The sequence below is a fragment of the Pristis pectinata genome, chromosome 3, assembly GCF_009764475.1.
Source record: "Pristis pectinata isolate sPriPec2 chromosome 3, sPriPec2.1.pri, whole genome shotgun sequence".
Taxonomy (NCBI): domain Eukaryota; kingdom Metazoa; phylum Chordata; class Chondrichthyes; order Rhinopristiformes; family Pristidae; genus Pristis; species Pristis pectinata.
In genome coordinates, this window is record NC_067407.1 from 55,957,545 (window position 1) to 55,983,896 (window position 26,352).

Consider the following 26,352-nt stretch of genomic DNA (forward strand, 5'->3'; position numbering starts at 1 on the left):
CTTGTCTCTCTACTAACAATTGAAAATAGAAGAACAGTAGCAAAGATCACACATTTACTTGGAGACAGTACACAAGATGGAGAGGCCTTTGTGTAGAAGGTGGTGAGAATAATCAATGAAATACCAATGGAAATGAGGTGGATCAGTATTAAGAACTCACTTTGTGTACTTGTGAATAGTTGTTATTTTGAAATAATCTTTCCACTAGATAATTGCTTATGTCATTGGACTAGTAATTCTTAAACCTGAAGAAACTTAACCTTAAGAGGTGAAGGTAACTTAAAAGAAGTGATTTCAAATCCTACCATGCATTCTAGGAGTTTGAATTCAGTTTTATAAAAAGCCAAAAAACAAAATAAGGTTGTTATCAGTAAAAGTGACCATGTGTAGCAACTTTCTGTTTTGTGGGATGTTGGTTTGCGCCTTTGTGGTCAACGCAGAGTTGCACATTATATGGTGTGGGGCAGGACCCTGATTCTGGCCTGATGGTATCTGCTACATTTGCTGCAGATGAACGTGGACCGAGAAGGTGTAAAATTTGCTGGACTTTTTTTTCAGTGTACTTTATCTGCCAATTGAGCATCCTGTTTTCGTTGCCTCTTCAGATGCCCTTCTGAAAGTCAGTCTCCAGAGGCCCTGACAGTCATGTGCAAAAACTGGCTGCTATGTCAGATCAGTGACTGTTGAGCAAAACATCACTTAATTGGTTGTGAACAGTATTAGGATGTTATGTGAGCAACTTAAATGGCTCTATGTAAATGAAAGACTCCTAGTTGTCTGTGTTGATGTTTGCCAGCTTCCAATCTTGCTCATAGTTGTTCTATAGCAAAGGCATGGATGTCCACATAACAAAATGTCTGTGGACTATGGCTATCACCCATCTAATGAATGTGGCTCCACTGCTTATGTTGATGACTTAACAATTAATATATGCTGACGCAAGAGACTGCAGATGCTGGAATCTACAAACAATCTGCTGGAGGAACTCAGCAAGCCGAACAGCATTTATGGGAGGAATGGAATTGTCAATGTTTCGGGTTGAAACCCCACATCAGGACTTCTGCAGGGTTTCGACCTGGAATCTCCACAATTAATATACGCTGATAAATTTAACATGTTCCAAGATCTCAAAGTTTTTGACCTTGTTCTGCCAAGACACTGCCTAGGATGCATCTGAGGGAGTGAAGTTGGAAACTGTTGTGCTTTCCTCATGCCATGTATATGTTGTCTGGGCTTCCCTACTTTAGAAGAGTGTGCTAAGAAAGTAGGCTTAGTAGAACTTGCAGTTCAGCATTCTCTGTCAGGTTGGTACTGATCCACATACTCTTGGTCAGTATGGACTTAACTGGCATGGCTTTTGCAGTGTGCGAGTTGATTTTAGAATCAATTGACAGATTGCTGTTTTTTTGTGGAGCCTAGATGCATGAAACTTTCAGCAATTTCCAGTAATGTTATTGTTGATAGGTAGCAGAATTAAAGCACCCTGTACCATAACGCTTGTCTTTGTGATGCTGATAGTCAATTCAAACTCTTTACAGGTGTGAGAGAGTCTGTCTTTTAGTTGCTGGAGTCCCTCCTCAGAATGCGAAGTTAATATGGCATGGTTGCTAAGAAGAGGATCTGGAGCATTTTTGTACAGGCTCTTGGATGAGCAAGGCTAAATCATTTCCAATTGGTTCTCTTGTATTAATAGACACACTCTTTGGATGAGACAAAGGCACATGATGATAGCATTCTGAAAAATATGCCAGAGTTTTGGCCGGAGCACAACCCCAATGTTAACTTGTCATAACTAGCCTGCTCTTCATGTTGTTGTGAAAGGAATAAATCACAGGTAAATCACTTCAAGTAAAAAATGACGGTGATTTTTATAAAAATCCAGCATATTCACTAAAGGAAACCATATGCACTTACCACAGTGAATTTAGGTCCCATGCCAACATGGTTCATTTTTAGTGTGACACCAAGCATCTAAATTGTGTTCACCACCACTTTTTCAACTAGAACTACAGATGGGCAGTAAAGACTGATCTTGCCACCAAATCCTTTAAAGAGAAATAAAAGTCTTGTATTTATATAACACCATTTAGGTCATGTACAAAACATTCTGAAGCTGCTCACAGATGATTAATGCTAAACAGTCACTGATTTAAGCAGCCAATTTGTGCACATGAACCCCCCACAAATAGCAATGTTATAGATAAAAATAGGTGGTCTGTTTTTGTATTTAGAAATTTTGATTGAGGGATACATATTGGACAGGACCTGGAGATAACTTTATATACCAAGAATGAATATTAACGCTTACACACATGATAAGAAATCAAAACAATTTGTGTTTCTATTTTCATGGCCGTTAGGATACATTGGTATTGTCAACAGAAGTCAGAAGGATATTGAAGGAAAGAAGGATATTAAAGCAGCACTTGCAGCAGAGAGAAATTTTTTCCTTTCTCATTCAGCATATAAACACATGGCAGAACGTATGGGAACTCCATATCTTCAGAAGATCCTTAACGAGGTGAGAAATAGTGTTTGGACTACATTTTTTTATTATAATAATGCTTTTGTTTGCATCGGTATCATTTGTAAGTGCAATCCACTGTGCATTTCTGCCAAAATAATTCGATACTGTTGCAAAAATAAATAAAATTCTTTTTATTTTAACAATGAAGTGAATGAATTACCAGTATTATGATTTGGTGTTGAAATGTACAGGAATTATTGATTTCCACCCTCGCTCACTGATGAGTCTTGACGTGACTCATTAATCCTATCCAAGGTACACAAATCCATCCACCAAAATTACAGATATGTCCCTCTAGGAGTGCTGCCCACTGGTTAGGGTTTGTTTTACTTGTGTTTTACTTTTCAGTTTTGAAGGCAAGGAATTTATCTTCAAAGCTGGTTCTTGCTTTGGTGCCTTTAACATCAGTTTGTGCCCTCTTCTTCTCTGTTCTTGATGTCGATGGGTATTTTCTTCAGATATACCTTCAATGTGTTTTTGTAACTTTTTCTTTGACCACCATGGGATTTCTAGTCATGACTGAGCTGGAAGCATAAAATTTGTTTGGGAAGTGGAAAGTTGGGGATACATGTATGTTGTTCAGCAGAGTTGTTGTCTGAGGATCATTGTTTCATTGCTGGTGCTTTTGGCTTTGTCTTTCATCTTCCCATGTCGTGCCGAGGATTTTAAGGACGCGTCATTGGTGGTAACTGACCAGGTTCTTTTGGTGATACTGGTAAAGTCACCCAAGTTTCACATCCATAAAGAAGGGTAGAGATGATAATAGAGCTGAATACCTGAATCAGTCTGGTAGTCACTTCTGGTGAGTGCACAATCATCAGCATATTGCCGGTTAATATGGATGTTTTAGAAGCTTTTTTTTACAGGAAATTCAATAGTTAAGAAGTCTTCCATTTACTCTATATCTTGATGTCATTTCCATAGATCATAGTCAGAAAAGATATGCTGAATTTGTTTCCCAAATGATGCACCAATGCACTGGATGCGTGCTATGTCTCATCGTAGATAACTCATTTTTAGGAAAAGGTGGCTACAATGTAAGTGAAGCAACTGTTCCCAATTCAGCCTTGATGGTGAATTGTGAAATATTGTTTGCAGGGCCCCCAAGGAGGCATCTCGATATTGGATTAAAATTCCAGCCTTGGGCTAGCTTATGCAAAGATATGTAACAGAGTCTTGAGGTCAGTCTTGGTGTGTTCAAGCATGGCAAAGTCATTAATGTATTAGAGGTCATTGATGGATGTCCTGGAAACTTTTATCTTGACTGTAGGCATGAAAGATTAAAGAATACACCTTGCATCCTGTTTTCAATGAATTCCAGCAGGAATGCTGTCTTATAAGACTAGGATAATAAGAAAATAGAGCACAAGGTTGAAACAATAATATTTCCTTTCTTGACCCCATTTTCGGTGATGAATGGGTCTGTCTGTGAGTCATTGTGAGGAATTCTGGAAGTGATCTGGTCATGCAGAAGCCTCAGTACATGGATGAATTTTGTAGGGTAGCCCAATATGACCAGCACTTTCCACAAAGCTTTGTGATTTACAGATTCAAGACTTTTATCAAGTTGAGTTCCTGATATTGTTCCCAACACTGTCCTTGGATCTGCTAGACAATGAACATCACTTCTCCTGTACGCTGTCTGAATCCACACTGAAATTCCAACAGTACTTGCTCAGCAGTAGGAAGGAGATGGGTCAGAGGAGTACAAGTGAATTTTTGTTTTCCCTTTGTACTCTGGGGAGGCAATACCTTGATACTTTCCACACAATGGTGTACCTTACTTAAAGGTAGTTTTCTTCTCAGGCAGTCCCCTGGGCTCGAGGATAACTTGCTTCCACTCTAGATCTTTGAGATCGGAGGAGGCTGAAGAGCCACTGCAGGTGGTGCTGGACAGGGCAGGTAGGAGGGTTGTTTGGAATATTGTGTGCTCTTTTTGTTGTTTGTGTGTATCCTCTACATGCTTCTGTCTCAGAGACCTGAGGTACTCAGTGCCTTACTGAATGTTGATTTTGAGAATTCACAGACCAGAGATTTCCGTTTGAGGATGTTTCATTTTTTTTTCCCAAGGAAACTTTGAGAACTTGCTTAATTTTTTTTTCTGTTTGTCAGTATTAAAACTGGTCCTGTGCCCTGTCTTTCCATAATTTGTTTTTAGCATTTGAGATCTACTTCGAGGCTGATGCCCTGAACTCCAGATCGCCAGTTTCTTTTGTTGATGTGATATGTCTTGCCATGTTCAGTGAGTTCTTTTCTAATAGAGCAGATCTTGCAGTTTAGCATTATTTTCATCAAACCTGTCCTGATGCTATCAGGTGACATGATCAGTGGATTCAGCACATGATGAGTGGATGGCACTCTTGAGCTTCTGCAAGTGTTTCTATATGCAGACAAAGACTCTGGAATTGACAGAAGACCTGAAGATGTTGTTGGAAATTCTTGTGAATCATTGGGTCTTGGAGGGTAGACTGAGTATTAAATTTCCTTCTTAGTAATTTCTATGCTTCTAACTGATCTGAATGTTCATGACAGATCTGACTTTCCTTTTAATATTTAGCCTTAACCTACCTGTAATTAAAAGATATATGCAACGTTTGTTTTTGTAGTTTTGTTTTAGATTTCTGGAATTTTCTACATTTTGCGTTTTGTTGGCATTTCACTCGGGTTTCTTAAAAGTGTTGTAGGCTTTTATCTGATCAATTTGGCTAAATTAAATCCTTGTTCAGAAAGATGGAAAGTGTAATGTAAATCATTAAATAGTTTATCAGTGTTTAATTTTGTGGCCATGTTAAACAATTATATCTTTGTTTAAGATTTTCAGCTTCAATGTCATTATTTTCATTGTTCTAGAATCCTAATGGAAGAGCAATAAGTTCATTGCACTTCCACTTCATTGATAATATGTTATAATTTGTTAATGTTTAAATAGGGGTTTGATTGGGTTGACAATTGTATCACTTTTTTGAAAGTTATACCTTTCACAATTTCTTACAGCAACTGACGAACCACATTCGAGAGACTCTTCCAGCACTGCGAGACAAGCTTCAGAGACAGTTATCATCTTTGGAAAAGGAGGTAGAAGAGTTTAAAGACTGCCGATGTGATGATCCTGCCATAACAACCAAAGTTCTATTGCTGTATGTTACTTATGTGACCTTAGTTTATTGTGAAACTGCTTTGTTTGAGTTATGATGTGGATTCTCTGGGTACATTCTGTGAAGTAGTTGTTTCATATTAGCTTGGATTTTTATTAGCACTATTTTGAAACAGTATATTTTAAAAGGAAGATTGATTACTTCTCCAAAATAATAAAGAACAAATTTTACTATTATAGACAAATTTCGATGCAAGTTAAATGAAGTTCTAATATTGCTTGCATTTGCATAGAAAGTCTGAGAAGATTGGTCTAAGTCCGTGATAGTTTTAGCTGGGATTTAGGATGGGTATCTTCAAGAACTGCACTATGTAGTCAAAGATGGAGCATGAGGAGAAGGGGAACTCCTTCATACCTGTGAATCTGTTTGTCCACTTGGTTAGATCAGAGCAAAATTCATTCTCTCACCATTGCTCATTATCTCTTAATATCCCTACATAACAAAAGGTCTGTCAATGTCAGATATTTCACTTTGTTCAACATTCATAACCACTTTGGTGAAAAGGTTCCATATTTCTTCAGTCATCCTGTGAAAATGTATTTCTGGATTACATTCTGAAATAGCCTAGCCCTTAAAAATGCTTTGTTGTTCTCAATGGGCCAATCTTCACATCTCACATTGAGCTCTTTTTGTGATTATCTTAAATCTGTGTCTTTTGGTCATCAATCTTTCTGGCAGTGGAAATTGTTCCTTTTATACCAGCACACACAATCCACACCCTATCCATACACAAACATGCATGCACATAACTCTCATCCCCACATACATGCTTAGATGTTTCATCACTTGTCAACCTTTACACTCTTCTTTATGTCCCAGGCTTAACTCTCTTTTGAATAAGCCTTTGTCTTTTCTCTACGCTTTTATTGGCATCAAGACTCTTGCTGCTGCTTCCTTAACATGTAGCAATCCCAATTGCCACATCCTACCTGCTCAATGAGCTTTAACCCAGCATGACTGAAGGGAGTTAATTGAAAACATAGTTTTGAATCAGTGGTATATTATGCCAAATTCCGTTACAAATACTTAGATTTTATTGATTTTCACTAATGATTATTTTTCATATTGTGTTAAACAAATAATCATACAATAGAATTTTTTTAATAAAACCATTGAATCAAATTGTTGGAGGTTCAGAAAATTTATTGTGTTGAGTTTGATTTGAAAGTGAAATGGAATTGTGTATTTCAGAGTACAGCACCTCAGAAATAGGAATGGAGCTTGGTATTTATTGAAAGCAATATATGAGATTTTTAATCTCAGTTGTCATGCCAGAGTTATTTAGAAAATGAATCCAAAAATCCAATCGATGCCTTCTGCATTATAGCCTGTTTTCTTAAAAAAAACGACTGAAATTTGTATGGTTGACATGACTGTTTAGTGGTAAAATCAAGCTCCCTATATTCCGATTTTAAATGCAGTAACAGGATAAAAGCCATTTGTAAAGGATCAATCTCTCAACCTGAGGTTTGTCAACCGTCCATAATATACCAACCATTATTGTACCCAGTTGCTCTGACATCCACCATCATGAAATGCTTAGAGAGGCTGGTCATGCCGCGCATTAACTCCAGCCTCCCAGACAACCTTGACCCACTGCAATTCTCCTACCATTGAAACAGGTCTACAGTGGATGCCATCTCCCTGGCCCTACACTCATCTCTGGAGCATCTGGACAGTAAAGCCACCTACCTTAGACTATTGTTAATTGACTACATCTCTGCCTTCAATACTATAATTCCAAACAAACTCATCACCAAACTCCAGAACCTGGGACTTAACACCTCCTTTTGCAACTGGATCCTTGACTTCCTGACCAACAGACCACAATCAGTAAGGGTAGGCAGCAATACCTCCACCACGATTATTCTCAACACTGGTGCCCCACAAGGCTGTGTCCTCAGCCCCCTACTCTACCCCTACACACTCATGACTGCATGGCCAGATTCTGCTCTAACTCCATCTACAAGTTTGCAGATGTCAGCACCATAGTGGGCCGAATCTCAAAAAACAATGAGTTGGAGTACAGGAAGGAGATAGAGAACTTAGTGACGTGGTGTCATGGCAACAACCTTTCCCTCAATGTTAGCAAAATGAAAGAGCTGGTCATTGACTTCAGGACGGGGAGTGGTGCACATGCTCCTGTCTACATCACTGGTGCTGAGGTCAAGAGGATTGAGAGCTTCAAGTTCCTAGGAGCAAACATCACCAATAGCCTGTCCTAGTCGAATCACATAGATGTCCTAGTCCAAGAAAGCTCACCAGCGCCTCTACTTCCTCAATATGACCTTCCACCTTATTGTCTACCTGCACTGCAGTTTCTCTGTAGCTGTTACACTTTATTCTGCACTCTTATTATTTTACCTTGCATTACCTCGATGCACTGTCTGGATTTTTCACTGTACCTCAGTATATGTGACAATAGTATTCCAATTCCATTGAAACAATGTGCCAGAATATGTGTCTATTGTTATTAAATTAATATTATTTTCACTGCTAACATTTTTTCAATGACTGCTTTCTCCCAAGTTTTATTATTGTCTCAAGGCTGGAGAAGTGTGCATAAATAAGTTGGTATGTAGTCAGGCAAGATGCTTTCTCTTAATGAGCCAGGACAATGTGGACGAGAGGTAAAAGGAAATGGTGGGGAGTGTCATAGACTTATCGGTAATTATTGCGTACCCATAAGAAATTATTTTCTCCTTTTTTTGCAATCAGGATGGTAAAGCAGTTTTCTGTGGATTTTGACAAGAAAATTGAAGGATCAGGCAACCATGTGGATACAGTAGAATTATCAGGTGGAGCAAGAATCAACAAAATTTTCCATGAGCGATTTCCTTTTGAACTGGTAAAGGTATAACTCTTGCCAATCTCATTCTATCTATTTTATTACAATGGAACCACCAAAATGATAAATCGGTCCATGAACACTACCTCGTTATCCCTCTTTCGCACTACTTATTTATTTTTTTGTAACTTTTAGTAATTTTTATGTCTTGTCTTGTGCTGTACTGCTGCCGCAAAACAACAAATTTCACGACATATGTCTGTGATAATAAACCTGATTCTGATTCATTGAAGTAATCAGTGGATTTCTGGACCTTCAGCCCCAGACATATTGAAATCTCCTAAACCTCAGAAAATTGTAGAGATATACAGCATTGAAAACACATATTAAAATCCATGCTGGCTGTTAGCTAGAATAAAAAAATGTATCTCACTCCAATACACTGTGTGATAGCATCTTGGCATCAATACTGATCTAATTTTCCCTTGAGAGAACTAATATTCTCTGCCTCAACTATTCCATGCCCAAGAAATCCCTCCATACAAAGAAACATTTTCAAAAATGAATAATTTGATTAATTGTAGACATGTTGTGAAGAGAGGAATACTAACTGTAACAAATACATTTACAAATGTATTTGATTCCAACTTCTTAATCATCAAACATTTGTATTGCAGAAATGATTAATCTACTTATACCAGTAGGAATGGACCACTAGATACCCAACTATGGGATAATAGAAAAATTGCTGAATGACAATGAATGCTACCCTGTTACTATTTTAACCTATTTATTTCACTGTTAAAAAGAGCATGTTAAACATAGTTTGCTTATAACAGCAATGGGCATTCACAGATCAAAGACTCAAAAAGCTCAAATTAGCTATATTGTGGTGGCCCTCTAGAGACCTAATTCTAAAGTTAATAGTTTCTATCGTTTAATAAATTAAGCAAGAAAGATAACTAATAGAAGATGAACATCGTGTTGCTTAGAATTCTGAAATCAGTTGAATTGAATGCTTTGAAGCAATCTTGTGTTTTAATAAACAAAAACTAAAAATGTTGACAATACACAGCAGGTCATGCAACATCTATGATCAGAAAAGAGTTTAATGTTGCAAGTTGATATTCTTTCATAAGAACTAGAAAAAATTAGAGATGAACAGTTTTTTTAAGATGTAGATAAAAAGTGGAAAGGAGAGGGGAATAAAGGGAAGTGGTTAAGTGACAGTATGGGTAAAGATGCAAAGCAAATGAAGGACATCTTTCACCTTTTATTATCACCTCTTTTTGTTATTTAATCTCTCCTACCTTCTACCCTGTCACAGACATCATGTTTTCTCCTTGCCAACCTCCCCACCACCACTACCATCTACTCTGCATCTTAAAACCTGTTTATTTTTTTTACTTTTCCAAGTTCCAATGAAGTGTCACTACAGGTGCTCTGACCTGCTGAGCATTTCCAACATTTTCTGTTTTATATCGGCATTGTTCTAAGATCTGATAACTTGAAGAAATCAATTTTTTTCTGTTGTAATTTTACATAATCAGTTTAAAGAACAAAATAAGCAAAAATTCTACTTAATATGTATGTTTTAAAAGCTTGAAAGAATGTTTATTTAAATGGTTAAAATGGGCAAAAAGTTTTGGTCTGATTTTGCAGTCAGCAGTGAAATGAAAACAATTGCCGCAGGCCTCAAAGACAGCTGTCCGTGAAGATCAGCAATCTCTATAACAACAGATTTCACATTTCTCTATATTGGCATCAGCTGTAGGAGACTATGACACCACCAAATAGGCTGGGCAGCCTAATCACGTTCAAGGATCTGCACGCACGAAAGAACAGAGCAAACCAGGAAGGAAAAGTGCAATTTTTAACAAGCCTTTCTTTAAAAAAATATAGAAAGTGAAATAAAGATTGGAACAGGCACATGAGATTAATATGTCAAATGCAATATCATTTAAAAAAAACTGTAACATCAGGCATTCTTAGATTGGTAGTTCCATCATGCATCAATGTCACAGTGTCTTCTGTTGTGAGGACAAAGATGTTCATATATTTTTAACTTTTGTAGATGGAGTTTGATGAAAAGGATCTACGACGAGAAATTAGCTTCGCTATTAAGAATATACATGGTATCAGGCAAGTTCTTAAAGAGTGATATTGATCTTCCAATTTAACTTGTAATACAGAAGAAAGTGAAAATTGTATACTTACACCAGAGACATCTTTTGCTTGTTTACTGCTGTTTCATAATCAATGCTTTGAGTCTGTAAAATAGAACAGAACAATAATGCAGTATTGGTGTAATAAAGCAATTAACTATCTTGATTTGTTTCCCTTCACAATTTTTGCAAGTATCATGGGGATATAAGAGCCAGATAATAGTTACCAGATATTTTCTCCATATTGTGCTATTATAAAGTACTTTGCATTATGTCACTGTACAGGTCCAACAAAGTTATATAGTCCCTATCAAACCCTTACATAACCTTAAAATCTGTCTCAAATCATTTCTAAGTCCCTCTTTATTTTTAAAAAGAGATCCTCTTAATTAATCTTTCTTGATGGGTATAACTTTAGAGTTTTAATATCAATCCAGAAAATCTTTTTTGCTCACTCTCCAGTCCTCATTCTTTTTTCTGATGGGGAGATCAGAATTGTTCACAGTAGTCAAAGTGAGATCTAAGCGTTGTTCAGGGCACGTTAGGCATGTTTGCTTTTCTTTTCAGTTCTACTACTACAGGAATGAAACCCCTGGTTTTGTTTGCTTGTTGGTCCTATTCAACCACATTGCTACTTTTTGTTTATTTGCACCCCGAGATCCTGCTCTCACTCTATTTCATTTTGACATTTATTTTCCAAGGAATATATAGCTTCCGTGGTCACCCTACCAAAATGCATCACCTCTCTTATGTAGATATCTCTCCTATCTCTTATTGTCTTAGCACAAATTTGAAATTATGAGATCTGGTTCTAATTTTCTGAATAACATGAAATATTTCTGTTCCTATAACTGCATATTGGTTTAGTTCAGCAATTGATACATTTATTCCAATGTTGGAATTTAATTTCATATTACTGAATTCAATTGAGTCAGTAATCCTTTTGTAAAGGGAATTTGATTTTTTTTTAAAAAAGACATTGTTTTAGAGACTGCCTAAAACTGTCATGAAATAGCCAGCCGTAGAAAACCATAGTTTAAAAACTTAAACAATGAAATCGGCCTGGATTTTGTAGTGAACAGTGGGGAAAAAAAGGCACTTGATGCTGACTTTGAAGGAAACTGACAGAAAGATTGAGTGATCCTGATGACATGAATTTGTTTTATTGATGCCCGTTGCTGTCAGAAGGCAGTTCTAGGGAATTCCTGGTGCCTGGCAAGCAAGCTGAACTGCCAAATAGATTAAAGGATGAAAACAACAGAAATGAAGAAGCAAATTTTTGAATACAAGTTAAACATTTTACAGAGTACGAATTGAAGATTGGTAGTTACACACAAGATTAAGGTAGAAGCTGAAATTTAAAATTATAATAAAATAAAGTGTATGTATTTACTTTAAAATACATTATGAAACAATTATCCATTAAATTATGTGTTTTGCAATAGTGAGTTTGCTTATCAGTAATCATCCTTCAATACACCATAATAATTCACCATGCAATTAAGTGCAGTATTTTCAAGGTATTTTACAGCAAGAATAATTCATACATATATGATTTCTAGTCAGATTCCTGATTTCCCTTGAATACTCTGGAGAGTGTTGCAAAATAGTACAGCCTTTGGAAAAGAAAGGAATTCCAAACAACAACTAGATTTTTGTGTTTAACTGTGCATGCATGTAGTCCAGATGTTTCTTTCTGTTTCATGTGCAGTGATGGCATATGTTGGTAGTCTTGCTATCATCACAACTGCAAAATCCAAGGGCAGTAATTCATGCCTTGTTCATTCATGCAACCCTTTTTTCCTTGTGGGCAAAGTAATTTGTTTTGAAACAAGGTTGTCAAGCCAAGTGTTCCTACAATAACCACCAATTAGTTTGCTGTCTTTACGTTGTGAAAGAGAACTTAATTTGCAGAGACATTCTGCATCCAGGTTAATTTACCTAAAGGCTTTACTGGTGTGATGAGTTTATTTACATATAATTTTTGCTTTTGAGAACACTCCATGAATTATTTTGCAGTTAGAGCTAATAGATTACAATGTATAATTTTAATTCTGTAACTTTAGAATGGAGAGTATACTGTTCTCTAGTGTAAAAAGATATGGTGTGTATATTTGAATTAAATCGTGGAAGGTTAGATTATGTAACTAGGAAAATAGAAAGTAACACAAAAGATGCTGGAGGAACTCAGCGGTTCAGGCAGCATCTATAGAGAGAATTAGACAGTCAATGTTTCAGGTCAAGACCCGTCATGTAGACTGAAGGGTCTTGATCCAAAATGTTGACCATCCATTTCCCTCAATAGATGATGCCAGACCCGTTCAGTTCTTCCAGTATCTTGTGTGTTGCTACAGATTCCAGCATCTGCAGTCTCTCGTGTCTCTAAGAAAATAGAAATACAGTTTTCAGTTTTGTGGCACTGCCAACCAATATATTTTTTTTCAAATGCCGAGTATGCAACAACCATTTAGTTATTAAGCATAAGAACAAAGATATTCTCTGTATGGTAGTTGCATTGATTGCTTAAAGTTAGGAAAGTATATGGATACTTTCATAAAAAAATAGATTATTAAGTTTGATACTATTACGTTTTCTGTTTAAAACTAATCTTATCTGGGTTGAATTACCTGTTTGAATGTTCAGTTTTCTTCTTTATAAAATGTAAAAATAAATTCCACTTTTGCATGTAAAAGATATTTGTGTGAAAAATTCTGAATATCTTACTAAGTGATACATGTGCAACGACTTTCTGAGTGCAGTCTGTATCAGGAATGATGTTCTGTCTTGCCTTTAATGACCTCAGACCAGGTTTGTTTACCCCTGATATGGCCTTTGAAACTATTGTGAAGAAACAGATTGTGAAACTCAAGGAACCTTGCCTGAAGTGCGTGGATTTGGTTATCCAAGAATTAATACATACAATTAGACAGTGCAGCTATAAGGTAAACACTATTTTTATTTGTTCACAAACAGAGTGATAGAGATACTAACATTTATTGAAATGACTATCCTCGACAGTGCAGTAATTTAAATTAAGAGTATGCAAGGAACTTGACACTGATTTCCTTTATTTGCACTTATGACAATAAATGCATCCTCTCAAACACTATAAAATAACGCATAACTAATCGTCTATGTCCAGGTAACACATCTTTGTGTTCAACTAACTTTGCTGACAGTTTAAGATCTCCCCCTATGCTTCATGGTGTCATCTTAATGTCTTGTGTGTTATTTGCACTAATGCATCTGGTTAAATTTTACATCTTTGCATTTATATATAAGGTGTAGCTAGTAACCTGTTATGCCATTAGCAGAAATTATTGTCTTTTTATAGAAACCCTGAGGTAAATTTATCACAATTGGCCTGCCTCAAACTTGCTCTGTGTAAATAATTTTATATGATTTATGTGAATAAATCAAATAAATTCAGACATAAAGGAAAGATCTATGTTTTTCTCATTATTGAGCTTCTGAGTTTAAATCATATTTTCTTTTATTTTGTTTTGGGATGGATGCATAGCTGACAGGGCCAGCATTTAATACCTATTCCTAACTGCCCTTGAGAAGATGGTGGTGGAGCTTTCATTTTGAACCACTGCAGTAATGTAGCAGTTAAGTGACAACTGAATGGCTTGCTAGGCTTTATCTATGGGGAGTTAGGAGTCAACAACATTGTTATAGTTCTAAAGTTACATTTAAGCCTGACTGATTAAGGACAACAGATTTCCTACATGAAGGATCTGGCAGTTTGTGGCTCCTGAAGCTAGCTTTCTTTTAAGTTCGGATAATTTAATTCAATTTAGATCCCATAGCTGTCATGGTGGAGTTTGAACTTGCTTCCCTGGGACTTTAGTCTAATCCTCTAGTTTACATATTTAACTGCTGTACCACCACTGTCTACTGTGATTAAATTATGCACACTTGCAATTTGCATTTATGCAGCATCTTCAACATAAAATAATGTTGCAATGCTTCACAAAAATAAAGTTGTACATTGAATCCAAAAGCAGGATGGCAACAGTGTTGCAGCTAGTACATCTGCTGTCTCAGAGATCCAGTGACTGGTTCAATCCTAACCTCCACTGCTGTTGGTGTAGAGTTTGCATGTTCTCCCTGTTTCCTACTTCATCCCAAAAATTTGTGGGTTGGTAGATTAATTAGCCCTAATGTAAATTGCCCTTATTGTGTAGGTAAATGATAGAACCTGGGGGATGGGGAGAGTTGAAACAAATGTGGGGAGAATGAAACAGGATTAGTGTAAGTAGGTTCTTGATAGCATGGACTTAGACTAAGGACCTATTTCCATGCTGTATGAAGAAGAAGGGGAGTTAAAACTTGGTCAAACACATGAATTTTAAAGAGGCTGTTAAAGGAAAATGTGAAGATGGAGGGACAGTGAGATTTACAAAGTGAATTGCAGAGAGTAATGCCGAGATCACTTGGTGTCATCCAGGTCCGTTTGCGGGAGCTTCTGTATTTTAAGGCAGGGTGATTGGTCAATGGACAGCAGTTAAGAATGTAAAAATTGATTTTTTCTTTAACCCTCTGCTTCCTGAGCTTTGCACTGATACCAATGGTAATGTCTCAGTTGTTACTACTGCTGATGTCTGTCATCTTGTCAGGGACCAATTGTTGCGATAGCAATTCAATATCAATGTCAAGCAAGAATGTCCATTCAGGCATTGGAAGTTTGTTTGTATATGCATTTCAATAGCTAGTTCTGGTGAAATCAGATCAAACCTGGTCAGGTTTAAGTTTCTATGCTATGCTGCTAAAACTCAAGGAACTTATTCCAATCAATTTGATGCTATTACAGTATATCTTGTATAAAGGAGGATGTTCCCAATGGCTAGGAAGTCCAGAACCATGCTCACTGCCTCAGGATATAGGATATGGCATTTAGAGTCGAGATCAGGAGAAATGCCCTCACCCAGAGAGTGGTAAACCTGTAGAATTCTCAACCACAGAAGGAAGTGGAGGTCAAGTCATTAAATATATTCAATAAGGGGTAGATGTGTTTTCTAATGCTGAAGGGTAGAAAGTGGGAATAGTGTACTTTCATTCAGTAACTATTTCCAAATTTCAGCACTGCAGTTTTAGAACATAGAACATTACAGCACAGTACAGGCCCTTTGGCCCACGATGTTGTGCCAACATTTTATTCTGCTCTAATATCCATCTAACCTTTCTCTCCCACATAGCCCTCCGTTTCTCTATCATTCATGTGGATGTCTAAGAGTCTCTTAAATGTCCCTAATGTATCTGTCCTCACAACCTCTGCCGGCAGTGCCTTCCATGTACCCACCACTCTCTGTGTAAAAAAAAAACTTAACTCTGATATCCCCCTTATACCTACCTCCAATCACCTTAAAGTTATGCCCCCTCGTGTTAGCCATTTTTGCCCTGGGAAGAAGCGTCTGACTGTCCACTCGATCTATGTAAGGGGATATGAGTTTTGCAGTGCAGGGGGGAAAAAAGTCTTATGGCTACATTGCCAGAGGACAAATTATCAAAGATTTTATTGATGGAGCATTTGTAAAATTATTACCTTCCTAAGTTTTAATTTCCATGAGTTGATTATCATATGATGCACAGGGATAGCTTTAAATGACAGGTGACTAAAATAATTACTGATGGGGAACTTAGTAATTAGGTGCAAACCACACAAACTGAACTTTGCTGATGTTTTCTAAATATTTAACAATATTGTTAATATCTGATATATATTTTATGCATGTTCCTCTGAAGGCAACACTGGAAAATAAAGATAAACATGCTATGTTATGATCAAGTGTGTCAGTAACCTCCATTTAAAAAAAAGTTCTGATTGTTTGAGAATCCTATTGAACTTCCAGAGATTATGCAGCTAAATTTATTAGCCCCCCTAAATGTTGAATCTTTCTGAAAAGTTAACTGAATGCAAAAATTGTGTTTTACTTGTACATGAACCAGTGGTTATGGATAACTATCGATGTCATTAGGGATTGTTATGGTAATGTAAGCATTACTGCATATTTGTGTACCTGACTAATGCCTGGGGATAGTGCTTAATGTGGTGTGCTTCATTCATTAGCAGGAGCCCAAAATTGATACTTGCATGAGTATGGTAAGCCTGTACTGCTTTAAGTTGGCCTGCATGACTTATTGGGCAGGTATATTATGGATGTGTTAAGTATTGTCAATCATTTGGTAGGTAAGTCTGACTTTGAAAGAATGAAGAATAGCTCTGCAGTGGAGAAAGCAGGCTTCATTTGCCATCACTCATCAGCTCAAATGCATGTATAGTATGTCATATTTCGTCAATGGAGTAGTAAATCCTTGAGACACCAAGAGAAAAGAGAATGGGAAGAGACGGCTGTCAAGGTGAATTCCAGTGATCTAGTTCTGAGTTCTTGGATTCAGTATTGCAAGAAGTTTAAGAGTAACCTTAGGAATATTCAGGGTTTGAAAATATATCCTTAGGTACTATGGCACAAAAAATTCTGCCCATGCTGGAATCTGGAGCAATACACAAAAAGTGCTGGAGGAACTCAGCAGGTCAGGCAGCATCCATGGAGGGAAATAAACAGTCAACGTTTCGGGCCGAGACCCTTCATCAGGACTGGAAAGGAAGCGGGCAGAAGCCAGAATAAGGAGATGGGGGGAGGGGGAGGAGCACACGCAGGCAGGGGATAGGTGAATTCAAGTGATAGGCGAGTCCAGGTGAGGGGGGAAGGTAGATAGGTGGGGGAGGGGGAGAAGATGTAATAAGCTGAAAGGTGATAGGTAGAAGAGACAAAGGGCTGAAGAAGAAGGAATTCGGTAGGAGAGGGCAGTGGACAGGATGGGGAAGGGGAGGAGAGAAGATGGGCTGGTCATCAAGGTGGGGGAAGGGAGCCACAGGAATAAGGGAAGACAAAGGAGTCGGGGGGGGGGGAAGAAAAAGAAAGGGTGGGGTTACTAGAAGTTAGAGAAATCGATGTTGAGGCCGTCAGATTGGAGACTCCCAAGGTGGAATATGAGGTGTTGTTCCTCCAACCTGCATCTGGCCTCAACGTGGCAGTAGAGGAGGCCATGGATAGACTTGTCAGTATGGGAGTGGGATGTGGAATTGAAGTGGGTGGCCACTGGGATGTCCTGGCTGTTGTGGCGGACGGAGTGAAGGTGCTTGACAAAGCGGTCACGCAATCTGCATCGGGTTTCACTGATGTACGGGAGGCCGCGCTGGATGCAATAAATGACACCCTCGGACTTGCAGGTGAAGCGCTGCCTTACCTGGAAGGATTGTCTAGGACCCTGAATGGTGGTGAGGGAGGAGGTGTAGGGACAGGTATAGCACTTGGTGTGGTTGCAAGCATAAGTGCCAGCAGAGTTATCAGTGGGGAGGGATGAGTGGACAAGAGAGTCGTGGAGAGAGCGGTCCCTTCGGAAAGTGGAGAGAGGGGGTGAGGGGAAGATGTGCCTGGTGGTAGGATCCCGTTGAAGGTGGTGGAAGTTGCGGAGAATGATGTGTTGGATACAGAGCCTCGTGGGGTGGTAAGTGAGGAACCCTGTTACATCGGCGGTGGGAGGGGTTGAGGGCAGATGTGCAGGAAGTAGAGGAGATACTGGTAAGGGCAGCATTGGTGATGGAAGGGAAACCCTGGTTACTGAAAAAGGGGGACATCTCTGATGTCCTAGAATAGAAAGCCTCATCATGGGAACAGATGCGGCAGAGGAACTGGGAGAAGGGGATGGTGTCCTTACAAGTGGCAAGGTGGGAAGAGGTGTAGTCAAGGTAACTGTGGGAGTCAGTGGGTTTGTAGAAGATGTCTGTGGTTAATCTGTCTCCAGAGATGGAGACAGAGAGATCCAGAAAGGGGGAGAGGTGTCCTAGATGGACCAAGTGAATCTGAGGGCAAGGTGGAAATTGGAGGCAAAGTTGATGAAATTGAGTGGCCCAAAAGTTGACTGTTAATTTCCCTCCATGGATGCTGCCTTACCTGCTGAGTTCCTCCAGCACTTTTTGTGTGTTCCTCAGGTACTATATTCTATCGCTAGTCATAGTGCAGTTCACAACTTCCTAACAGTCGTCCACCAAAAGTCACAAACAATAAGAACTCATACCTTACAATCATGTGCTTCCCTATACTCTCACACACAGTTCCATACTTTATTTTTCACTGCTACATTTCAAATCACACAACACTCACTGATGCAGTATTCTCTGTCTTGAAAGAGATTATATAAACAGAGGAGGCAACAACTTACTGGAGGGAAACAGTGCTTCTGTCCCCAAACCCATGAAAATGATGCTGTTTCCCATTACTGGAATACCAGGAAATTCTCTGCTCAGTAGCAGCGCTGAATCAATTGATCAATATCCTTATGTCAAATCATCCCTGTTACATCTCATTTTCTCTACATCTTGCACTTTCTTCTGATTTAGGAACTACTGATGATTTGAGCAGGCTCCTCATACTTTTCCTAATTCTCTTCAGCACAGTCTTGATCTTGTACCACTTTAATTTCTGATACCCAAGAAGTGCAACCCGATAGACAGTAGAAGAGCATAAAGTAGAAGGTTATGATAAAGAGATGTGGCCACTTCATTTCATGCTGGCAGCTGCCAGTTCAGATGCTGACACTTTGCATATCTCAGAGGGTAGATTGGAGGTGCAATCTGTATGTGATGAAATGCAGTTCTTGAGTTTGGCACACTCAGAGCAGTTGACAAGAATAATACGATACAATACACCAGAGGGTGAGGTTGAACATACGTTCTGCAGCAAGAGACTCAGATGAGGACTTTGATGGGACAAGCTACAAAAGAAGACTAAATACAGCAAAATATTTGTTATTTTGGGAAAACTCCTAGAAAGTAATGTCAAGGAACAAAGTTTTGTCCAATTTCAATTTGGCATTGAGGTTTATTCTAAGTTTGTAGTTACTGTGTGGAATTGATTGCATTCTTGTGGAACCAACATAATACACGATCTGGTGATTTTTGTTTCACATTACAGCACAAGCAATTTCCACCAAACAGAAAGCAAAACAAAAAAGAATGTGTTGGAAATCTGAAATAAAAACAGAAAATGTGAAAAATTACATTTGTTTTGATTTTGGCTTCCATCAAAACTGTGAGCGCTGTAGTAATGCTTCTTCTCATGCATGCTCAGCTTAATACCATGCTAGCTCAGACTGCTTTCATCATGTCTTCTGCACCCTGCATCATGGGCAAACCTGCAATCTGAGCAAGGCATTATACCATTTCTACCTGATTGTCTTTGGTTATCATTTTACAAAATTCTACAGATTCTTGAATATTTCCTGTCAATTGGAAGATAGCAAATGTGACCCAACCACTTAAGAAAGAAGGAAGAGAGAAAACAGGGAACTCCTGACTTCTTAGTCTTACATTAGTAGAAGTGAAAAAGCTGAAATCTATAATGAAGAATGTAATAACAGAGCACCCAGAAAAGAATAATAAGATGAACAGAGTCAGCATCGAAAGGGTAATCATGTTTGACTATTCTATCAGAGGGTGTCACCAGTGAAATAGATGAGGGGGAATCAATGGATGTGGTGGATTTAGATTTTCAGAAGGCTTTTAGTTGTTACACACAAGAAGTTAGGGTCAACGTGGAATTGAAGACAATATACTGATATACATTAAGAAATGGTTACAGGCAGAAAGCAAAGAGTGGGAGTAAATTGGTCTGTCTCAGGTTGGCAGGCTATAAGTAATGGAGTGCCACAGGGATCAGTGTTTGGCCCCCAGCTAGTCACAGTCTATGTCAATGATTTGGCTAAAGAGACCAAATGTCAAAATTCCAGGTTCATTGATAGTACTAAATGAGGTGGGATTGTGAGTAAGGAGGAGGATTGTAAGCAAGCTTCAAGGGACTTTAGGCAAGGTAAATGAGTGGCAAGAACACGGCAGAAGAAATATTAGAAAAATGTAAGATTGTCCAATGCGGTGCATATTAAAAGATGTCTTCCTGCAATTATATAGGGCCTTTGTGAGATCCCACCTGGAATATTGGTCTCCTTATCTAAAATAAGGATATACTTACCTTTGAAGCAGTGCAATGAAGATTCACCAGTCTGGTTCCAAGGATGGCAGGTTTGGTGAACGAGATGAGATAAAGTAAACTCGGCCTGCCTTCTCTGGAGTTTAGAAAAATGGAATGTGATCTCATTGAAACTAAAGTAATTCTTACAGGGCTTGACAGGGTGAACACAGTGTGAATGTTTTCCTTGACTAAGAAGTCTAGAGTCATGGATCAGAGTCTCAGAATTAGCAGTAGGCCATTTAGGACTGAGATGAGGAGAAATTACTTTGTTCAGAGAGTCTTTAGAATTTTCTACTCTAGAGATTGTGGGAGCTCATTATTCAAAGAGAGTTTGATAGATTTCTGGTTATCAGGTGAATCGAGAGATATGGGCATTGTGCAGGAAAATGGGCTTGAGGTTGAAGATCATCCACGATCTTCATAAATGGTGGTGCAGGTTCAGGAGTAGGATGGCCTACTTCTGCTCCTCATCCTTGAGTTCTTATGCAAATGAGAATGCAATAACAGCTCTCTCTGAGTTGTAGGTCGCAATGACCTGCCTTGTACAACAATGACAGTAGACTCTGTTAGCATTTACCCTTGGGTCAGCAAGTTTGGGACTCCCCACAAATGCAGATGTTCCAGGTTTGCCTTCTGTGCTGAACTGGTGGTTTTCCGGTTGCACTCTCAAGTTGGGGACCAGTAGTGGCGCACAAACTTGCTGTAGTCTCAGCAGTTACACTGGGGAATCTACTTGCTGAATTTTAGCCAGGTTAGATATGTTGCAGGAATAGAAAGCCCACTTGAGAAGGGTAAGTATAAGGCAATTTATATTTTGGCAATTAATTGTGCTTGCTTTAAATATTTTTAAATACTTTATAAGAAGATTGTGACTTCATGCATTAACTTTTATTAATTTTAAATTATTCCAATTAGTTGATTATTTTCAAATATTTTGAATGTTTCTAATTGTCAGGGAATTAAGAAGCATTTGATATACCTAATAGCTGTGAAAGCTGGAGCATGGCTTTACTGGCTGTCAAAAGCTTTTTTCAATCATTTTTATAGTGCTTGTTCCGACTGTCCAATGTGCTGGCCTTGTTGTCACATGTGGGCTCATCATTTTGGATCTGAACTTTAAAAGCAAGTCAATATCATGGAATCCAAACAAAAGCTAGCACAATTTTTTTCCTGTATTTCACTGGTAAGTAGTGAAAGCTCAGTGCTGGCAGCAACCTCTGGCCCAATATGTCTGTATTTGCATGGAAGGAACATGGCACACGTTCATCACTGTGGCGTTCACAGCCATTGGCATTGCAGTACTTTGCATGTTCAGGGGCCGTAGATGTGATCTCCTCTGCAAAGATAACCTTTGTTAATTACTGCCATCTCAGTACTAGGAGGTGACAAAGATGATTGATGAGTGTAGGGCAGTGGATGTTGTCTACATGGACTTTAGTAAAGCATTTGACAAGATCCCTTGTGGTAGGCTGATCCAGAAGATAAAGGGACATGGAATCCACAGAGACTTGGTAGATTGGATTCAACATTGGCTTGGCCATAGAAGACAGAGATTAGTGGTGGAAGGGTGTTATTCTGACTGAAGGTCAGTGGTGTTCCACAGGGGTCAGTGGTGTTCCACAGGGATCAGTGCTGGGACCTCTGTTGTTTATATATAAATGATTTAGGCGAAAATGTTGGTGGGCTGATTAGTGACTTTGCTGATGGTTCAAAAATTAGCGGAGTTGTGGATAGTGAGGAGGTTTGTCAAAGGATACAGAGGGATGTAGATCGGTTGCAGATATGGGCAGAGAAATGACAGATGCTGTTTAATTGGATAAGTGTGATATGTTGCACTTTGGAAGGTCAAATGCAAGGTATGCAGTAAATGGCAGAACCAATAGGAGCATTGCTGTACAGGGAGATCTTTGATTCAAGTCCATAGCACCCTGAAAGTGACAGCACAAGTAAGCTGATAAAGAAAGCGTGCACCATGCTACCCTTCACTGGTTGGGGCATTTAAGATAAAAGTTGGGAAGTCATGTTGTAGCTGTATGAAACTTTGGTTAGGCTACATTTGGAGCACAGGTCCTCCCTAGGTTACAAGTGCTTGACTTAAGGACACTTCGTACATACAAATGAGCATTTGGGAGACTGGCCGGATGGATAGGGATAGATTTGCCAGCTGCCGCGGAGCTGCAGACATCTTCTGCCAGATGGGAATGGAGCATTTTGCATGCCTTCTCCCTCCAGCCTCTCTTTCCGCACCCCCCCCCCCCCCCCCCCCCCCCCTTACCTCAAGTCTCACAATCGGAGACTGGGTCAAGTTGAGCAGAACTGGGAGAACTGAGCAGACTCATTCACTCACTCACTGAGTTAGTGATGCCAGCTGGCAACCACTCTTCCCATGCCTGCTCATTGTCCTGTCACAGCTGTTTCTGCAATCCTCTCCCACACTGTTTTCATTCATTTCCAACTTAACGAACAGTTTGGATACAAACATTTCTCAGGAATGGAATCCTATTGTAGCCTGGGGACTGCCTGTGTTGTGTGCAGTTTGGGTTGCCCCATTACAGTAAGGATGTGGAGGCTTTGGAGAGGATGCAAAGGGGGTTCACTGGGATGTTGCCTGGATTAAAGAGTATTAGCTATAAGGAGAGATCAGAGAAAACTTGGATTGTTTTCTCAGGAGGGTTGGAAGCTGAGGGGTGACGTGATAGAAGTATATAAAATTAGGAGAAGAATAGATAGGGTAGGTGGTCAGAGTCTTGTTCCCAGGGAGAAAATGTCAAATACTAGAGGATATAGATTTAAGGTGAGAGGAGGGAATGTTTAAAGGAGATTTGCAAGGCAAGTTTTTTTACATAGAGAGTGGTTGGTGCCTGGAACACACTCCCAGGGGAAGTGGTGGAATCAGATGTGATAGCAACATTTAAGAAGAATTTAGACAGGCACATGAACAGGCAGGGGAAGGAGGGACATGGACCATGTACAGGCAGATGGGATTAGTTTTAATTGTTATCATGATTGGCACAGACATCATGGACCAAAGGGCCTGTTCCTTTGCTGTACTGTTCTATGTTCTCACATATTTTGCTCCTTACCAAGGTACAGGTAGGAGAATTGCTCCCTGGGCAGAAATAGCCTCCTGCTGAGTGTTCTTTTCTATCTTCTGCACCTCAGTTTTTCATAGGTTGTTCTGTTTTGTGTGGACTCATTCTTGGAAAAACCACTGGTGCACTCACATCTGGGTTCTGTTGTCGCTCTGAAGCAAACAAAACCTACTTCAATATCTGCCATCTCCCTCTTTTGACCTTTGAAACAACTAGGAAAAGCACCAAAAATTTGTGGATTTGTAGCAGCAGCCAGAAGAAATCATCCAGCTATTAACCTAAAATAGTTGATGATCCCTTCAAATATTAGTGACAGGGTCTTTTCTAACACTTAATGTGTGCATGGCCATGCAAGTTTAAGAGGGTATCAGTTGCACCAAGCCAATGTTACGTGCTGACTGACGTTCTGACCTGCATGATCTGTATGTATCCAGTACAGATATGAACATACCGATCAGGAACAGGAGTAGAACACCTTGCACCTTGAGCTTACTATTTAATTAAATGAAGAAAACATTCAATTTAAAAAAAAGTACAGCAATTGAGAGTTAATTCAGATTGGAAGAAAGGATATCTGGGAATTTGAACTTTTCAGCAAAAGTAATTTTAAAGAACATTGAAATTCTTTGATATTTTAAATATCTTTATCAATTTATAAAAGTTGTAAAGCTGGCTTACTACTTCAGAAGATCAGTCACTTCCAAATTTCACACATTACTGCAAAACACTCATGAATGTGGTAACATAATAATAGTAGGAACTCAGAGGATGTCAGTTCAATTCTAGCATGGAAGGAAATACGTGAAAACTTGTTATTTATGATCCACCACCAGAAAAATAACAATGAAAACTTACAGATTGTTTTAAAAAGCCAACTGGATTACTATTGCTGACCAGAAATGCATAGGTAGAAGTGACCATTCTTATGATTTGTCTCTATTGTGAGATCATCTTTCATGTTTGGTATGGCACTACTGCCATGCTAAAGGGGTCATTGAAGGACAGATCCAGCAGCCCAGAACAGGTGATCTGTGATTCATCAACAGCAATAGAACTGCAAGCTACCACAACCTGTTGCCTCGTAGTCTGCCACATCTCTTACCATTCAACCAGGATGAAGCCAGGAGAATCATGCTGGTTCCATGGGGAATGTAGAAGTGCATGGTGATATCAGTACAAAGGATACTTTACAATGAGTAAGTGAAGGTAGTGCACACAAATGCTGCCCACTACACACATAAGGCCATAGATGGAATTAAGTGCTTTCAGAATTATCGGATTAGAATAAAGTTCTGGAGTCGTACAACATGTAGTCAATGACAGTGGATTACCAAGAAACTAATATACCAAGGAGGCTTCTCATCATTAACCATGATGGATTCCAATAGGTGAATAATAAAGTGAAGGTTGAAGTATTTTTTGGCATTTTCAGCCACAATGACCAACAGCTTAATCCTACTCTTTCTCCTTCCAAGATGTTAGATGCCCATGCCCAACAAATTTAGATTGCTCATGTAGCATTAGTAACTACAAGCTTTAGGGACAGTAAAGGCTGTGGGGAGGGAATATCTTGGCTGTAAAGTTGAGCATCTGGTCACCAGATTTAATTGTTCCCCCAGTCAAGCTATTCAAATTAAGGTATGTTGTATCTATATGGGGTATGATGAATTGGGCTTAGTTAATTGCCAATCCAGTAGCCTTCTATCATTGCTAAAGTGATACCAAGTTATTAATAACAATAGAATCTAAGATGTGCATCCATTTGCAATACACTGAGTGCTCTCATAACCAGGTTGCAAGAAGCCTTAGATCACTTTTGCAATTGTGGGTTCAGTGAAAACAAATCCACAGCATTTGAGGGCACTTGAAGATTTTTTTATGGATATTTAAAATAGACCAGAAACAGCTACTGCATCATTTTGGAAGCCTTCTGTATTCTGTTTATTTGCACTTTCATATGGTGTTCAGAAAATTTGCTTTACACCAAAAGGACTGAAATGAAAGGAATTACAAAACTTGATGACTTTTACGTCAAAACAGCCCATAAAGTATGTGCAGTTGCTTGTAGGAATGTCTTGAGATATAGTGCGAGAAAGGTTGAAAGATTCATCCTTTCTAGCACTATATCTCAAGACATTCATACTAGCCACTGCACATGCACTATATCTCAAGACATGAAATAATGATTATGACAACTTGTATCTAATCTGAATAGTAAAATAGATGCTGTTGCTGAATATTTAAAGCACTTATTATTCTGACTTTAGACCCACTTTTGTCATATACGCAATGAGTGCATACTTTCTTGTACTGCAAGAATGACAATGTAAGCTGTGTTTCAAAGTATAAGAAGATTGACAGATTAGCAAAGTAGTAGGATATTTGAAGCTTTCAAGTCAATATAAATTGAGTGAAACTTGGTATTACCTGAAGCTGTTAAGATTGGCCCAGTAGTTGATGCTAACTCTCATGGTTGAGAAAGTATAAATTTCAGCTAAGAATGATCACCCAATTTATCAGCAAGCAACATATTCAGTGGAATGGAACATAGCAAGTAAATGTGAGAAAGGCAAGGTTAGCAAAGGATCTCT

The 26,352-nt window shown here is 38.7% G+C and overlaps 1 protein-coding gene across 1 annotated transcript in view; it reads left to right on the forward strand.

The window, feature by feature from the left end:
- The window catches only part of LOC127567864 (dynamin-3-like), a 162,294-nt gene that overhangs the window by 41,510 nt on the left and 94,432 nt on the right, over nucleotides 1-26,352 (forward strand). The window contains exons 6-10 of the mRNA XM_052011015.1: nucleotides 2,361-2,521; nucleotides 5,522-5,664; nucleotides 8,401-8,536; nucleotides 10,545-10,612; nucleotides 13,439-13,577. Coding sequence (XP_051866975.1) covers nucleotides 2,361-2,521; nucleotides 5,522-5,664; nucleotides 8,401-8,536; nucleotides 10,545-10,612; nucleotides 13,439-13,577 — 647 coding nt within the window. The remainder of the gene's footprint in view (nucleotides 1-2,360; nucleotides 2,522-5,521; nucleotides 5,665-8,400; nucleotides 8,537-10,544; nucleotides 10,613-13,438; nucleotides 13,578-26,352) is intronic.